This window comes from Crassostrea angulata, chromosome 8 (assembly GCF_025612915.1).
Source record: "Crassostrea angulata isolate pt1a10 chromosome 8, ASM2561291v2, whole genome shotgun sequence".
Lineage (NCBI taxonomy): Eukaryota > Metazoa > Mollusca > Bivalvia > Ostreida > Ostreidae > Magallana > Magallana angulata.
The window spans coordinates 6,548,328-6,567,742 of record NC_069118.1 but is presented as its reverse complement, the minus strand read 5'-3'; the positions used below and the strand labels follow the sequence as shown (position 1 = coordinate 6,567,742).

At 33.7% G+C, this 19,415-nt stretch overlaps 1 protein-coding gene across 2 annotated transcripts in view; it reads right to left on the bottom strand.

Annotated features, from left to right (window-relative positions):
• The window catches only part of LOC128157805 (uncharacterized), a 39,699-nt gene that overhangs the window by 6,760 nt on the left and 13,524 nt on the right, over positions 1–19,415 (bottom strand). Inside the window, exons 11-29 of one of the 2 annotated variants that reach the window (XM_052820434.1) lie at positions 18,578–18,658; positions 18,229–18,352; positions 16,839–16,954; positions 16,526–16,628; positions 15,526–15,707; positions 14,845–14,958; positions 13,611–13,781; positions 13,108–13,218; positions 12,643–12,774; positions 12,205–12,400; positions 11,574–11,703; positions 11,202–11,371; positions 10,821–10,900; positions 10,335–10,529; positions 9,768–9,898; positions 7,298–7,382; positions 7,007–7,204; positions 6,055–6,192; positions 5,773–5,918 (exon numbers count right to left, since the gene is read on the bottom strand). In XM_052820434.1, coding sequence (XP_052676394.1) covers positions 5,773–5,918; positions 6,055–6,192; positions 7,007–7,204; positions 7,298–7,382; positions 9,768–9,898; positions 10,335–10,529; positions 10,821–10,900; positions 11,202–11,371; positions 11,574–11,703; positions 12,205–12,400; positions 12,643–12,774; positions 13,108–13,218; positions 13,611–13,781; positions 14,845–14,958; positions 15,526–15,707; positions 16,526–16,628; positions 16,839–16,954; positions 18,229–18,352; positions 18,578–18,658 — 2,603 coding nt within the window. Of the gene's footprint in view, positions 1–5,772; positions 5,919–6,054; positions 6,193–7,006; positions 7,205–7,297; positions 7,383–8,269; positions 9,250–9,767; positions 9,899–10,334; positions 10,530–10,820; positions 10,901–11,201; positions 11,372–11,573; positions 11,704–12,204; positions 12,401–12,642; positions 12,775–13,107; positions 13,219–13,610; positions 13,782–14,844; positions 14,959–15,525; positions 15,708–16,525; positions 16,629–16,838; positions 16,955–18,228; positions 18,353–18,577; positions 18,659–19,415 lie in introns of those variants that run through there. The other variant, XM_052820435.1, reaches the window with a different exon arrangement.

Genomic DNA, 19,415 nt, shown 5'->3' with positions numbered 1-19,415 from the left:
TATGGGTTACAACCAGTTAAACATATTTACAAAGGAGCAGGGGTAAGCAAATTTTGATTCATTGTGCATGTAATTCCAACATTGCATTTGTTTACAATACAATTCAAATATTACAGGAATAAAAATGACTTCACTGTAAGCATCAATTTGTTACGAGACAGTTTATCATTTTATATTAACTGTCTTAAGTAAAAAAAAATCCACTGATGATAATGAAAAACCATCTATTGTGTGTTATAGACTTTGCTTGTATTGTTATTTTTAACTTTCAGAAAAGTAGGTCAATGACCTACTTTTTGAGTTAATGGCCATTGAATATTTATTGAAAAATCAAGAAAAATCCCATAAAATTTTACACTACGATTGGGATTTTCTTAATTCTAAAAATATTACAAATAATTAAACACTTTAAAAAATAAAATACAGTTCAGGAATGATAGTGGCACTAAATAAGTACACAACATTAAGATTTCAGCATCAATTTTTAAAAATAATTCAGTCCGTATTTCCTCTATCAGTTTTCAAATCCCTACCCATTTTTGATACAATTTTACAAAAAATTGAGTGATGATAATACAAAAACATTTATGATATTGAACCACTTATATTGATCTTATTCTGTTGGCATAAAATTTATATGAGGTCAATGATCAAAATTTTGAGATATGATGTCTTTTATCGTTTTTAAGCATTTTTCAATATTTTTATTATTCGTGCCATAAGATTATTTTAATGAATAAGTGAGGTAAAACCAACGGAAAATATGCAAAATTACGTAGACTTAAATATAAAATCTTAACTTTTGATATTACAATACTGCCAAAATTTTTTTTAGAAGAAAACAAAATCTGCAAAATTTAGTCCGAATTTCCTCTGTTTGGTAAAAGTCAATTTTTGTTTGAGCATAATTCCAAAATAAAGTAAAACTATTGAATGTTTTGTCAATAATAATTCATTTCTTAAATACTTTTTGTGTTTAGAACAAATTTTACTCATTACATTGAACTTTTTTAGAATCAGAATTTGAGAACTCAAACCCTGAGTAAATAATACCCTTAACATCAAAAATTCAAAAAGGTTTTCTTTTAAATGCAGAAAAAATAATATCAAGCAGAAACTAGAAAACTGACCAGTCAGGAAGGTATGACAATTAATATAGAGAAGTGAAAAAAACTTTGAATTCCATCCTCTTTATATTAACAATGATGAAAAATAAATGCCCGGCATAAGATGTAAAGAACTGCAATATATATAAGGTGGTAAAAAAAAATATGAAAATTACAAGTAACAACTGTATTTTTAAAATTTTAAGATAATTCCTGAATATCCAAAAACTCTAAATAGTAACCTTGTATCTGCATAAAACAGGGATAACCTCATGTCTTATAAAAAAACTAAATTAAATATGTATTTAAAAAAGACTTAAACAGGTACGTGTTTTATAAAATGCAATCCTTCAGTGAATGCAAATACATTGTATCACCCAGGGTTGACCTCAACTTCAAAACAAACATCAGTTGCAGATAAAGGTGTTCATTTATCTTCATATGACAGATAGAGATAAGCCTCTAAATTTTCTGCAGCAGGCAAGATAATTAATCCCAGGGGATTAATTGTTCTGATCTTTCATCCTTTTCTTCTAAATTTACAATAACATTTTTTTTTCAGAAATGACAATTATCTGATTACCGTACCTGTTAAAATTAACAGCATAAAGGCAGTAAAAAATAAAATAAATAATTAAAAAATAAAATAGTGAAAAGGGATATCTTAATATACGGTATATCTTGATTTTAGAATTCAATAAAATTATCATAAATCATTGTGTACAGTATTTTAACCAAAATAAAGTATGAATATTATGTTTTAAATCCATATTTCAAAGAATGTACACAATACTAGACATCATTCAAAATTGAAAAACAAAGTTCATTTGCAGACACAGGCAGTGCATTAATTAATCTCAATGTGACAGATAAAGACTAGAACTGTCCTAATGGGACTAATACCCCCGCTAGGCTAATTTCAAATGGGACAAATAATTTAATTGAATAATAATTAAGGTTTGGAACACATACAAAAAAAAAATTCTAGAATTGTAAAAAAAAAAAAAAATAGTTAACAAAGAAAAATTAAAATCAAAATTGTCAGAATTTCACCTTAAATACATATCTATAACAGTAATACATTTACAAATGTATGTATTTGATGATATATTTTTTTAATTTAATTGATTTAAAGAAAAACCAACATAATGACAATAACCCCTCCCTTTTTTTTTTTTTTTGATTTGAACATATTTTATTATGCAAAATAATATTTACATAATAGGATTGGGCAGCAGGCAAAGCCTATTTAAGCCTTCTCCACTAGGTACAAGGTAGTCATATGTATAAAATACAAGAATTGTAGAGTTAAATGATACAATTAAGAATACATGATTTTTTTGTGTAGCAAAGTGAACAAAAGAAAAAAAGAGGGGGAAAAAAGATAAAATTGACAAAACCGGTTATAACAAAAGTAGAACAGAATTATCAAGTTTTGTCAATAAGGTTACAGCATATATATATAAATATAGGTATATGCATAATTTTGTTTACATTTTCAGTATATGTGCTAATTACATTATTTTCTTTACACAAATCTTCTGGATTTTTTAATGTATTCATGTACAAGCTTGAACAATTTAACATTTTCATCATATGAAACATCATTATCTCCATACAGTAATAGATCTAAGGTAATTGGTTTTTGGAGATTTAACATAGATATTTGATGCAAGAAACAATTTCTTTCATCATTATATTTTGGGCACTCAAAGAAAAAATGATTTGCATTTTCAGTATGAAAACCACAATAATCACAAACAGAATTTTCTCGAATAAAATCACAAAATAAGTCAGCATTTAAACTGCTAGCATTATTTCTTAGTTGACAATGTATAATGTTTTCCCTCCGATTCCCTAAATTAAAAAGTTTTGTTGGAGTCTTAAAAAAATATTTCTTAATAGCATTTGAAAAGCAAGCCAACTTTGGAAGACTTCTAATAGCTAGTGGAAGATCATTCCATAGCTTAACTGTAGATGGTATGAAACTTTTTAAATAAGATGTTGTTCTGGCTTGAGGGATAGTGTAAGTAGATTCATCATGATTTCTTAAAGGATATGGGGTTATAGGTGGAATACATGGTTCTAAAAGATTTTCAAGGTAAGTAGGTACCATGTGGTTTACCATCTTATAAAACAAAATTAACTTGTGCACTTTTCTTCTTTCTGATAACATATCCCATCCCAATTCATAATACAACTTTGTTCTAGAGGAATTGATTCTTAAGCCTGTGATAATTCTAGCTGCTGTGATTTGAACATCTTCTAAAAGATCTGATTCCCTGTCATTGCAGTTGTCCCAAATAACATCGCCATATTCTAAAACAGGTCGGATAAAGGACAGATATATTTTTATTAATGCATCGCGACAAAGTGTGTGTTTGAGCATACGCAACATGTTTAATCTACTACAAGCCTTTTCATATATGCCTTGTATATGTAATTTCCAGTTTGCATCAGACTGGAAATTAAGTCCTAAATGAACATGATTATTTTGTATTGTAATATCAGGACCATTATTACCAAATTTAATAGTAGGATGAGGAATATTTTTCCTAGTAAAGTTTAAGTTTATAGTTTTTTTAGGATTAAAATCAACCATCCATTTTTTGGACCATTTATCTAACTTGTCGAGATCCTTTGTTAGAGAATCTGCTGCTTCCATAATATCCTGATCAACAATAACATAGAGTGATGTGTCATCAGCAAATAGTCGAACATTATTGGACAAGTCAGAGGCAATATCATTAATGTACAATAGGAATAAGAATGGCCCTAACACTGATCCTTGTGGGACACCAGAGTTAGTAGGACCCAATGAAGATGTAAAACCATCTAAGACTACCTTTTGTGTTCTATTCCATAGATAATTTTTTACCCAGTTAATAATTTGACTTGAAATGCCATACTGTTTTAATTTAAGAATGATACCCTCATGCCAAACCCTATCAAAAGCTTTGGATATATCACAAAATATGAACCTTATGTCTTTGCCTTTGTCTAAATTGGAAACAATGGTGTTGTAGATTTCAACCAGCTGATTAGTGGTTGAGTCTCCACTTTGGAAACCTGATTGATATTTGTACAAAATGTTATTTTCAAGAATGAAGTTATTGAGATGCTTGACTATAACCCCTCCCTTTGCAGTGAATAGAAATGCCAGTAGCCAAGCAATGCTCTTCTGTTGATAAAACTTTCAATATCTTTCTAATAAGAGTCTTGATAGATGCAATTAGTTGTTTCAAATTTTCCTCACTTTCTCCTATGGCACAATTGAACTCCATATCAGAAAATTGATCCCATAGGACTATGATTTTCTTTGATGAGCTTGTTAAATTTAATAAACTCCAAAACATTACCATAATTACCATACTATGTAAAAATATGTAAAAAAGAAAATTTAATATTACAAACAATTTTAAAATTGCCAAAACACTACAATCATATCAGTAATTTTGAATTTCATTTAAATTAATGCCCAATAGTGTCACTTCATCAAATTACTTGACAAATAAATTTAAACAACCTCTAAAAATAGTTTAACTTCTTTATTAATAATTATAATATTATCTATTTCCTTATAATGATAGACCTATTGGTTTACATGAAACAGTTTTAAAATAGCCCCAAAACCATCACCCATTTTACAGATTATCAATTTCCCCTAAACACATGCTCCAACTGAACCATGGCTCAGATAATGGCTCCCTTGGGACAAATGGATTCAGCCACACTTGTCTTTGATGTTCTCATTAGCTCCTAAGAATTTATCATTGACAAACAAAAACTTTGCATTGTCAGTTGATAGAATTATACTTATAAAAAATAATTTTTTTTTTTTATTAATTAAGACATAAAGACAAAAAACTCCATCTGGATGTATTTATATAAATATATTTTAGAGTGTTTTCTATTAATTAATTAATAAAATCTGTAAGGATTACCTCCCTTACTTTTCAACATTAGTGTACAATATATAGAATAAGGAAAATGAAAACTGTCATAAAATCATTAAATCTTGTCTGATCTTAAAAAAAATTGCAGGTGCACATCTTCAGATGGTGTTCAACATATGTACAAATTTTCAAACTGTTCCATGCAGTAATAAAAAATTCTATAGGGGGGACAAAGTTGCGTCTACAGACAGACGGACAGACGGACAGACAGACAGACGGACAGACAGACAGACGGACAGACGGACAGGGTGAAACCAATATACCCCCCTAAACTTCGTTTGCGGGGGTATAATAAAGCTTAGGATTTTCTTCCTGTGGAAGGTTAATTAATCCCAAAGGACAAATATTGCACAGCCTTCCAAGTATACAGGGATGGTAACATTCTCAGCAGTTATCTCTCTTTGCCCATTCATTCTTATGCATAGTTAAGAAATCTACCCCACCACCCCAGCTCCAAACCAGAAGACAAAGAGAACCAAACTTAGCATCAAAATATGTATTTCTGCCTACTGAACTACCATACCAAATTTGAACTTGATTGGGCAACCATAAAAAAAGTTATTAGACAAAAACAGAAAATTTGTGGACAGAAGAGTGACAGACGGATGGACAGAAGGACGGACGGACAGAGTGATTACTATAGGGCACCCGCAAATCCTTGCGGGGCCCTAATTAAGAGGACATATTTCTACACTTAGAATTACTGGTACCTGGCAGCCTCATACAGCCCAAGGTCCACAAAGAAACCACCTAACTTATCCAGGAGGTTGGAGTAGTTCTCTGTGCCCCGCTCAGACTCCGGGATTTCCGAGAGCTTCTTGAAGTATTCCTCTTTTACCAGGTTATAGTCACCTAGCTAATGATGGTAAAATGATAGATGTAATGTAAATTACTCCATTAATTCTATCTAATGACATATCATCTATAAACTATGACAGGGCTTGATGAGTTAGTGGAAATTACTAGTAAGTAGTCGTAACAACGAGACTTACAATCTGCCAGGACTTGATGAGCTCAAACTTGCGGTCCTCCTCCTGACTCAGCCTTTGGAACACGCTGAGATCACTGATGGTCGCCTTAAGTCTCTCCAGCTCCCCGGCCTTGGCCAACAGGAAGGGCAGCTCATCCACCTACAGAGGTCACAGAGGTCAATCATCAATGTAATGACCTTGACTCGCTTTACTAGATAGAGGAAGTGTTAAGGTACCTCACTACACCCAGACTTACACTTTTTAAGACACTACGTCACAAGATGGCGATTTAAATGTTTTGTTGAAGCGTTTAAATTGTTCCTTTGGGTTGTATATTGTCGTAGCTCAGTGATTAAAGTATTGGGATTCTGAACTGCGGATCATGAGTTCGAGTCCGCCTGGAGCTTTTGTTCATGTTTACTGAATCAAATTTTTGAAAATGTAATTTTTCATCCAAAATTGCACATTTTTTGGCCCTGTTTGACCTAAATACTTCTTATCCATGATGATATCTATCATAATCAAGTAATTTTCTGCTGATTTGAAAAAATATTTCAAGGTGTAGTGAGCAACCTTAAGTCCTAATAAATCAGTGGCTTTATTCATTACTTGGTCAGTTGCTTGTTTGTTTAATTAGAAATAATCCAATGTAGCTATCTTCACTACTAGAAGTACCCAGAAATATTTTGACTTGTTAACTGTACTATATGACTTTCTTAAAAAAGCTAGAGGAAGTGTTTAGCTTGATGATAATCAGTGACTTCATTTATGTTTCTGTAATATGTTCATTTTTTTTAGAAGTCTTCGAAGCTAGCTTCAGTTAGAAATAGCCCAAAATATTATGGCTAGTTAACTTCACTGAATGAGCCATACTCTATTACTGGTGTAAGAAAGGATAACAAACCCCACTGACTGTCTGATCACTGAGCCCCTTACCCCCATACAGAAGACCCCTTCAATGTGGTTGACTCACCACTCTGTCTGTCAATTCTTTAGTGGCGAAGTAGTCAGCCAGTTTGTGGTAGGTGGCTCTCTTGTCCTCTGCGGTGCTCAGGTACTTCCTCTCCACCGCCTGCCGCAGATGGTCATGGAAAAAGTTCAGGATCCCATCCTTGTTGACCAGGCTGTCCGTCAGGCTCATGTAAAACGGAGACCACACAGCCATAGGTACCTGAATGTTAGACAATCACATGGTGGTTTTATTGTTCTTAGGCCAAGTATTCAGTAGCTCATCCCTTCCCTTCCCTCGAGACTGCCGTCTTACCTCGAGGAGTTCCACTAGTTCGCTCTCAGCCATCCCGCGGTTTGAGCACCACAGGGCAGTGGTGGTTTCCTGGACTATGTTCTTACTGAGTAAAAAGAAGAAAAGAAACAGGTTGATAAAATTATCATATATTGTGCAAAAGTGTTCTGAACTCTAGCTTTTTTTCAAACAAGTAATTTTAAATCTCAAGAGCTGGTGAAGAAAATTTAACTTAATTACATGTAGGTATATATATATACTGTATGTAAAGATATATGTCTGTAACAAGTCTAATGGTCTTCAATCATTTTTTTTAATTAAAAGTACTGTAGATTCCTAATTAAATGCAAGGAATTTATATGATTCCGTGTAAAATCGCGAGAAGCACATCTCACTGAATTTGAAATTCTCACTTTATTTTATCTGACATATGTAATCTAAATGAGACTACGCTAACAATTTGGCATTCCTTATTTTATATTCTCACAATTTGATGCAAACGGGTTTATTTGCGGAATTAATTTCTTGCGTAAAATAAGGAATCTAGAGTAATTCAGGCTCGTGAAAAAACAACAACACATGATAATAGAAATTCATGATTTTCAGTTCTCTGTATCTGTGAAGTAGGCACACAAGAAAACAGAAAGATCGCTTGCCGATCTTAACACATGTGAATCACAACTCTGAAATCAATATTTCTACTTACCGGTACTAGATTTAGTACTTTTCGGGGAATCAAATCAAAGTAAAACTCAAACAATATCTACTAAAATCAAGGAAGAAATTCACTTAACAAAGTATATGAATTACAAGTACATGTATTTATAAGTTGTCAATGTCCAGATAGCTGACTGATCAACCATGCTAAAAGATTTTTAGATTCTCCAAACCACAGAATCTTAAATGTCCTTGCTGTGACTGGCTTTGGAAATATGTGTGCACGACGTGGTTCAACAAATACAATGCATACATTTAAACTTTACAACTGAAGAAAAAAAATGCCTTTAATAGTAAAGAATTTCATGATAAGCAAATATGTCAAAGATGGGGAGAGAAAATGTTTAATTCAAGTGTTCATCATTTTTGTGACTAGATATTTTCTCGCATTATCACCGGTGTGAGATCGGTTTGTCCAGTGTGAGACAGCAATGTGAGATTTTTCTGTCTTACACTGTGTATTACTATGCCGCTTTAAAACGTAAACAAACGTTTTCTGCTGTAGGGAAATGCAAAATGATTGATTGAGATTATTCATTAAGTAATTGTTTAGCTTAGTTAATTACAATTTATCCTATTTTTATTGATAAAACTGTCGTGTGCTCTCATTTTGACTTGCACTATTTAAAGCACACGGAGGGATAAACCGAAAATAATCTGTTGAATGTCATAACAGAAAGTTGTCAGACATGATTTTTTAATGTAAAATAATGCGAGAAAAATAATCATTCATTATATACTCATGTGGGATAGTGAAATTCCATCTCGGGGCCAAGATTCACTCGGCAAAGCCTCATCCTAGACCGTGAATCTTGTCCCCTTGGTGGAATTTCACTATCCCACACTCGTAATAATGAATGATTCTATTAGTCTCAAAATTGTGCAGAGAAATAAAAGACACATGCTCTATGATTTCCTCAGGAAGCCTTCTGGGTACTCCAATCTACCGGGCCAGGAGTCTAGCCTAAACACTACATTGGAATCGTCAGCACACTAGCCTTATCTATGTCCATATTTATTAATAAAAAATGAGTGGTTTACTTATTCTCAAAAACATCTGAACTTCAAAATCTTATCTGCATGCGTGAGAAAGTCTTGCACTAATTTATATCATAGCAGTATATGATTAATATTTTCATAAACTCTTGTAACTGAATGAAATAGCTTTTTTGTAAATAGGTTTGTCTTGATTTATATAGTATTCAATCAATGTGTATTGCTTATTGTTCAAAACGCTCACTACTGACCTGTACAACCTGACAGAATAAAAACAAATATTAGATAATAAAATAAACATGTATAATAATTCTTGCTTTAAATTGAGAGAGAGATTTTACTACATTACCAATTATAATATTAAACAATACCAAACAATACCCAATGTATACTGGAATAGAAAAGTTAATCCTTCTTTTATTTTTTACTAGTACAAATCAGATCGCTATTGAACTGCTTTTGTGAAAATTTAACAATCCAGGCCCATGGGGGCACTTAATATTTCAGACAAAGAAAATGTTAATCAATGCTTCAAATAATGTTGAAACGTTACAACATCACTGATTTACTTCATATCTAGATAGTTCAATGATGGTTTGGTTGGGTACAGGGTGTCCCGGTTAATGAGACTCTATTTTGCATAGTTCAAAATTTACACGTTAATTTATACTTTAGACTAGACTATGAATTGCCAAGACAGTAAAATGTCTATTATGTATCTATTTAAATTTATCTCTCACCAATGTTTAATTTGAGGATTTGAGGACAGAGGACTTACGAAGAGTTTTCCTCATTAAAATCGCCCTCGAGTCTTTCGAGGATTTTTGTGAAGAGCACGCCAGGGCTGTCTGCCAGTAGATAATCCTGTATCTTCTGTGTTAACATGCGGAAGTTCCCGTACATCCTCACCTACAACACAGGCCAAATGAAATGAATCAATTCATTCGATGGTGAACAAATTACATTCAAGTTTTTAATATTCAAGAATTGAAATAAAGTAGAGTAGATATTGCATTCATTTAAGTAGAAATTATTTGCCTGGATCATGTGAATCTTTATTAACCTTTTAATTAGATTAATAACATTTAAGTCTGTAATGCAAAGCTCCAAGATCAAATGTTGACATCATCTAAGCTCAAATGACTTCTTTTGTGTGACTAACAAATTAGAGCGTAGATGGTTGGACAACAAGAATTGAAAAATAAAGTTAATATCAATACACATTTTTGACACCAAATTTTAAAATGAGATGTAGGAAGTTCTGAATTTTCTTTTGTTTGACTAATAGATGGAATAACAGTTGGTCCGACAACGAAACAGATGAGACGATATAATTTCGACTGACCTCGTCCAGCAGGGAGCGGAGATAGAGGGGGTTGTTGGTCTGCTTGGCCTCTACTATCATCTCCTTCTGCTCCTGGCTGAGGGTTTTACCGTAGATCCCCTCCAAATACCCCGTAATAATCTCCATTTTCTGAGAATTGTCTAAGGGAGACACCTTCATAGTGGGCCAGCCAAACTTGACCACAGCATTCATTGCCTGAAACACAATCAAAGTACTGAAAGTACTCATGATCACAGGTTTGATATTTGGAAAATATAACGCTGAATTCTTTTTATGTCTCTGTGTAAATGATTATGCTATATTAAGCAAATATTTGACAGCTATTATGCAAAACTGATTAAAACCATCAATTCTTTCAATGGCTTTCAAAATCATTTATTTCATAGTTGAACTCTACAGTCAACACTTCATTACATATTTTATTACAAATAATATCAAGATTTTGCCCATTCCTTAAGCACAAGCATTACACATCACATGCCCTACCCTTCCTGGTAAAGTTGACAACAGAATAAACACATTCTTTGGAAGTTTGCCAGGTATCCAATGAAGGTCATGCTCCACACCTTTTTAAAGCAAGGGAAACAACTTTAATGTATTACTTGACAAGCTATAATTTATTCTCATTCTTGACCTTTGTTACTATAGATTCTAAATTAAATGCAAGGAATTTTAAATATCTTCATATATTTGCAAGTAGATTTAAAATCTTGCCTTTTTTCGACAGTTATGAAGTATGTGAAATTATAAAAAATTTGATGCTCTTAATTTTATATTCCCTTAATTCGACTCAAAATGGTGTAATACTTGCGTAAAATAAGAAATCTTCAGTACTTTGATCGTTAACCTATGACCCCTGATACTGACCATCTTCCTTGGAGCCATCATCCAGCTGGTTGAGTGCATCCAGAACAATGATCAGTTTCTGTTTCCTGCTGCAAGCCTTCAGCCACTTGCTGAGGTCTCTCACCAATGCCATCTCAGAGGTAGGGACCTCCATATCCAGTCCATAGAAAGCCTTCATCTCCTCATACAATCTGGAAAATAAAGGAACTAACAGGACTAAAATATCAACACCTGCTGGGATCATCACAATTTCCAATTTTTAAATTTGCATTTATTTCATTCCCTATTGCATAAGAATAAAAATCAATGTAACATTCACGTCCTACTTAAATCAAAGATTGCTCCAAGTTATGAAGCATTATTAGAATTATTAGGAAGAGGTGGACCATTTACCTTCTTAACAGCTTCAAGTATCCAGCACTTTCAGCAGAACTTCCGATGAAGTGGACAAACATGAAGGCCTCTGGGTATTTAGTCCGAGTTTTCTCTGCCCAGTTGGCTACCAGTGCCGATTTTCCACAGCCTACATTATATCAATCAAGACAGCTGTATGAGACATGTACTTAAAATCCTCTAAGAATTAAAATAATTTTTGGGGAAACAAACAAATATAGTTTGAATTGAAAAACCAATTGAAAATATACTTCAATGAAAAAAAATGTTTACACCAGGAATAGAGACTTAGTAAGTGGGTACCTGATTCTCAGTAAATTAATATAAATACATAATATAAATATACCTTAAATATACCTTACCCCAACCCTCTGACCCCCAATCCATCATAAGTATACCTGACTTACCAAGTATAAATGTAGACTGTCACATCAAAAGTGTACCTGACTATACAAATATTAAGGTACCTGTCCTGTTACAAGTATATCTAATTTCCCTTTTATAAGGGTATGTGATTTTCCCAATATATCTGACTCCATATCTATAAGGATATGCGACTCCCCCCATTAAAGTATAACTATATGTATACCTGACTTCCCCATTATAAGTTTACGTGACATTATAAACATACCTGACTCCCCCAGTAGGACCATAGGTTCCCCAATTCCTGCCTCCAGTTTCTCATCAATCTGAGTGAAGTACTCCTGCCTGCCGATGTACACCTGGCAGCGAACATCAGCAAATGCCTGGTGAGCCTCTCTCTCACGCTCAAGGGGAGTTAATTCTGATCCTACAGGAAAATCCTGCTCTATGCATGCCTGTAAATCCTGAGGAGAAAATTGATAAATATATTATAAAGACAATCATTTCAGTCTATCTTCAGAAATGTTTAAAAAATTTAAAAAAAAATTTCAGTAAATAACTTCTGATAATGAAAAGTTCTTTTTTCCCATACTGAATTATATAATTAATGATTCATTAGCATTGCATAAGAGATACATGCTTAATATATAATAAAAATATACACCTGTGTCTTTTACATCATAAAAAGTAATTTGAAGAAGCATACCTCCTTGATCATATTGGAGACCTCGGCCGGGAGGGAGAATTTCCTGACATTGATCTTGCCGGCATGCTCCTCTATCATGTGTCGTAACATGTTCTGTTTCTCAAAATGCCACTCAGACTCAGCTTTGAATTTCTAAATTTGGAAGATTTATAATTATCCAATCAGAAAGAGTCATCAATTCTTCTTATCAGTAGGCAATACTATAAACCAACTTTTATTAGTGTACGTGCAAGAAATTTTAGCGAAGTTTGAAAGAGCCTTGTTGCGAATATTTATTGCTGCGAACCAGCCATCAATGCCTCTGGTATTTCATTTTAAGATAACCTTCATATTGTTCATGAAAATATAGTTGCCATGAAGTTTGCCATATAGTTTATTTTTGTTAAATCTAGAAAAAAAGCAATTGTGAATAAAAGTTAGATTGCAGTCGACAGATTCTGTGATTAACCATGTGTTATCAGTGACCTTATGTTCCTTCTCGTCCATGCTGCCCATCTGCACTGGGTTCCTGAGGTAGAAGAAGGTTTTGTCATGATTAGCCTCAACGTCATTAAGGACCCCATGCAGGACTTCCAGCTGAACAAGAGGAGAAGGAAATATTTTCACATCAGATCTTAGCTAAGTTTAACCAACTGCAATTTCTTCTTAAAGTAATCAAGGCCCTATGACCATTAATCGACAATGAACTCATTGCACAATTCAAAGTATGATTTCTGACATAATTTTAAAATGATATATTTCCATAATTTTCCATGTTTGTAAATTATATAACCTTATCAATATTCAAACATTTTGCTATTGTAAATCAAGATATTTAAAATCTATAATTTGATTTTAGTAGTCCGTTTACAGTTTTTTTATATTCTAAAATAATCAGGTCTACACACCTGAGTAACACTGGTATCATTACACACCTGAGTAACACTGGTATCATTACACACCTGAGTAACACTGGTATCATTACACACCTGAGTAACACTGGTATCATATCTGTGATTCTCTATCCATTTCAGGGACTTCTCATTCTCGATGGCGTAATCGTACGTCTTTGAGAGCAATTTATCGTCAGTGCCAACCTTCTGTGACCAGCCAAACCTCTCTCCCATCAGACACAGGAAATAAGGACGACAACGGTCAATCTGTCAGATATCAGTGAATGAATCAACAGTTCGTATCAATCTGTCAGATATCTGTAAATGAGTCAACAGTTCGTATCAATCTGTCAGATATCTGTAAATGAGTCAACAGTTCGTATCAATCTGTCAGATATCAGTGAATGAATCAACAGTTTGTATCAATCTGTCAGATATTAGTGCATGAATCAATAGTTCATATCAATCTGTCAGATATCAGCAATGAATACACAGTTCTTATCAATCTGTCAGATATCAGTGAATGAATCAACAGTTCGTATCAATCTGTCAGATATTAGTGCATGAATCAATAGTTCGTATCAATCTGTCAGATATCAGCAATGAATACACAGTTCTTATCAATCTGTCAGATATCAGTGAATGAATCAACAGTTCGTATCAATCTGTCAGATATTAGTGCATGAATCAATAGTTCGTATCAATCTGTCAGATATCAGCAATGAATACACAGTTCTTATCAATCTGTCAGATATCAGTGAATGAATCAACAGTTCGTATCAATCTGTCAGATATCTGTGAATGAGTCAACAGTTTGTATCAATCTGATATCAGTGAATGAATCAACAAATCATATCAATCTGTCAGATATCAGTAATGAATCAAAAAATAGTTATTAATTTGTGAGATATCAGATGCAAAAATCAATTATTCATTGATTAATGTGTGGTACAAATGTATGACTCATTTATTCATAACCAATCTGCAAGATATTAATGTTTAATCAATAAATCATGATTAATTCACAATGTGATATATTAATGTGAGAATTCAATAATCATTGTCATTCTGAGAGATATCAATGTATGAATCCATTGATTATAATTAACTTTTGAGATATCAATATATGTCAATTAATCATGATTAACTTGTGAGATATCAATGTATATAATTCAATTACTCATGATCAAACTGTGAGATATCAATTTAATGCATCATACTTTTAAATAATTAGAAGCTTTTTAAGGCAGTTTTAATCAATAAATCAAATTAAATCATATCAAACACCTCTAAAAAGTGTGTGTGTTATATGCAACAGAAGAATCCATACCTCCTTCAAACAAATAGCTATAGTTTTCCCATTGTCTGATTGCTCTGTTGAAATTCCCCATCTGAGGTCCACATAGGTAAAGAAGATTCCCCTCTCTGCACACAGTTTATTAATCTACAATGTGAAGAATAATGTCTTGGTAGGTAACAAAATAAAACTCAACTATAAGAAAGCACCCCCCCCCACACACACACACACACACAAAACATTGCTATAAGACTGTGAATCTATGCACAATCTTCTACCAGAAAAAAAATGCTTTACAAAACAAATTCATTTATATATTTATCTAAATCAAATTCATCAATGCACAGGTTCATTGAATCTAACCCAAATGGACATTTTCTATTCCTATCTAATTACTGTAGATTCATTATTTTATATGAGTACAAATCACCAGAATATAAAATCACGAACGCTTAGTTAAAATTAGTTTTGTTTAATTTACATCTGTCAGAAAAATGAAAGCAAGATTTTCAAAACCATGAAGTGTGTTTCTCGCTATTTAATGCAAATATTTTATGCATTTAATTAGGCATCTAGTAAAGTACACAATCTGATTAAAATCAGATCCTTTGATCCGCTCACGAGGATTGCTACACTAGTGTAGATCCTAGTGTAGCGATCCTCGTGAGTAGATCAAAGGATCTGATTTTAATTAGATTGGTACAGTAGACAGACCTCTCTGAAGCTCTTCTTGATGATCTCCTCGCGTTCCTGGGAGAAGTCCTTGAATGTACTGGATACGAACACCCGGATCTCCCTCTTCTTCCGCTTGACCCGCGGCTTGCTGACTCGTCCGGACGGTGCCTCTGGTTTTATCTCGACTTGTTTCTCAAACTTCTCATCAAGTACAGGGACAACTACAATTAGGTCAAATGTCAACGTTCAAAATGGCTAGTTCATTCACCCAATGATAAAAATAACCCCAGCGTACAACAGGGTTAAATCTTATCAAAAACATTTTTCTAAAATTTAAAAGATGATTCTAGCTAATGATTTAATTGGATAATAATGCATATATGTATGAAAAAATGATTGTTTGAGGGAAACTTATTCACTTTATAGTTACTATTGTGTCCAATACCTTCTGTGAATTCTTTTATACGACATATGATTTTTAAGGCTTAAGGTTTAACCAAGAAGAGGACATTTAATGTCCTGTATAAACCCAACCAAAACATCCAAGAAAATTGATATATATGTAAAGAATAATGATGAAACCATGTGACTTGCTGAATCTGATGATGGTATGGATGTCAAAATACACAAGTTTCACTGTGCGTCTCTCAGATATGAGACTTTTTACTGTACAGTGTGCTCTAATTCGCCCTTTCTATCCAGAACCAGGAGAGTTGCAAGTGTATTTTCTCTTATACCAAAATGCTATAAAATTGTACTAAGTGTTCTGACTCCCCCTTTTTTTATCCAGATCCTGTAAAATTGTATAGTGTATCCCCTATTTCCATAGATTCTGAAGAATTGTACAGTGTATCCCCCTATTTACCCATATCCTGTAGATATGTAGAACTGTACAGAGTGTCCCCTATTAATTTGCATTGTACCCTGCAAAGTTGTTAAGTGTGTCCCCCTATTTACCCAGATCCTGCATGTAGAACTGTACAGTGTGTCCCCTATTTACCCATATCCTGTAGAGTTGTACAGTGTGTCCCCTATTTACCTAGATCCTGTAGATAGTTTTTAAGCAGCTCGCTGTTGTCCGTCAAAACCTTCCCCACCAGACCATCCACTTTGCTGGACAGCTTAGAGTTGTCATCAGGGTCCTGTACAGCCAAAAGTGGAGGTCACAAAAAAATCAACATTATATAATAACATTCAACTTTGAAAAATTATGACATGTTTACCATTATTTTACCAAAATAAAGTTTATATTATAAAAAAGGAATTTTCTAAGATTTCAGTAATCCACATGATGGGATAGTATTCTTTGCAAGTAAAATTTCAGAATGTTTTTGCAGGTAAAACTTTGTTACCATTTCAATATCTTCAAATTTGTCGCCCTCGGCTGAGTGGACTTCACGTTTGACACGGATGACCGAGTTTGACATAATAACTCCATAATGGCCGCCCCAATACTTGTCATCCTTCCCTACAGAAAACAGAATATTTCATTGATAAATCAGCACTTCAGAGTATATAGTAATTACATTCCTTAAAATAGCCAGTTCTGATTTTATATCTGTTACACTGGTGAAATGAATTGATAAACTTGTAATAGATTCACAGACAAAATAAAGATTCTCAACCATTGATCACACAACAATGATCTCAACCATTGATCACACAACAATGATGATCTCAACCACTGATCAAACAACAATGATCTCAACCATTGATCACACAACAATGATCTCAACCATTGATCACACAACAATGATGATCTCAACCATTGATCACACAACAAAGATTCTCAACCATTGATCACACAACAAAGATTCTCAACCATTGATCACACAACAAAGATTCTCAACCATTGATCACACAACAATGATGATCTCAACCATTGATCACACAACAATGATGATCTTAACCATTGATCACACAACAATGATGATCTTAACCATTGGTCACAGAACAATAATCTCAACCATTGAGCACACAACAATGATGATCTTAACCATTGATCACACAACAATGATGATCTCAACCATTGATCCCACAACAATGATGATCTTAACCATTGATCACACAACAATGATGATCTTAACCATTGATCACACAACCATGATCTCAACCATTGAATGCACAACAAAGATTCTCAACCATTGATCACACAACAAAGATTCTCAACCATTCATCACACAACAATGATGATCTTAACCATTGATCACACAACAATGATGATCTCAACCATTGATCACACAACAATGATTTCAACCATTGATCACACAACAATGATCTCAACAATTGATCACACAACAATGATCTCAACCATTGATCGCACAACAATGATCTCAACCATTGATCACACAACAATGATCTCAACCATTGATCACACAACAATGATCTCAACCATTGATCACACAACAATGATGATCTTAACCATTGATCACACAACAATGATGATCTTGACCATTGATCACACAACAATGATCTCAACCATTGATCCCACAACAATGATGATCTTAACCATTGATCTCACAACAATGATGATCTTAACCATTGATCACACAACAATGATGATCTCAACCATTGATCCCACAACAATGATGATTTCAACCATATATCACACAACAATGATGATCTCAACCATTGATCACATAACAATGATGATCTCAACCATTGATCACACAACAATGATCTCAACTCTATTAACAAATCTCATTTTCTTCCGTGATGGTTCATGTATGCACTAACTCTTACCTGAGCTCTCGATGGACACGTATCTGACCCCTGGTCCGTAGTTTGAGAACACGGTCCCACTCTGCTCCCACTTATTGTTACGGTAGATGCGGCCCGTTTCCGGCATCACATGACTCTTGATAGGCTACATGAAAGAGGCAATCAAACATTATATTACTGCCGGGTTCAACTACTGAATGCAGACTTATTTGATTGTAATTTTTCTTAACGATCCAGATAGATGAGGAAATTAGTAAGACAAGAACAGACAGCTGAAAGAGGGATGGTTAGACAGCCAGACAGATGGACAGACAGACAGCTGACAGAGGAATGGATAGACAGACAGACAGACAGAGAGTACATTACTTACATTGCCTTCGCCGTCCAGCAGATGAGCCTCCATTTTGTAGTGCCCACCTCCACACACCCCTTCTCTGTACCACTCTGTCACCTAGATTACAACAGAAAATATTTTTTTACATCTTCTAACGTGTTTCACTTTTAAATTATTTTCATTGCACATGTTTTTGTGCAATCTTGTAAAATACAGTGAATTTATACCTTTTAAGGAATTTTTCAATACTAATTAGGATATCAAACACAATAAAGAAAGGTTTTCCGATTCTGAAATTTTTTAACATTGTTCAATAGATGTGTGTTGCCAAATAGTGCTTCTATGACATTATGATAAATATGCTTTTGTAGTGACATTACGATAAATATGCTATTGTAATTTTTACGCCAAAAAAATCCAAATCAGCCTACTTAAATGAAATACTGAGTCAGTATCAATGATATCACATTGTGATAAACACAGTGAAACCCTGTCATCTCAAACTTGATAGAACTGAAAATAAAATTTAAGTTCATGAGAGTTATGTTCATCTGCATGAATGATACAGTGTCCAGGAGCTGTAAGATATTGTACTCACACCTGGATCAGGTGTTTAGTTGTACAACACCTGTATGTAAGGCTCTGTGTAAAACGCACTGTGAAGGGTTGTTGGATATTGTGTACGCTTGTTTTAGGTACACACCTGTATGTCAGAAAGTGTGCCCTGGTGCTTTGAGATATACACACACACACACTTGTTTTTACACACCTGTATGTTTAGTGCTGTGCTCAGATGTTGTGTGATATTGTATCCACACATGTTTAGGTATTGTTATATGATGTCTGATGCTGTGTCTAGGTGGCGTGAGATATT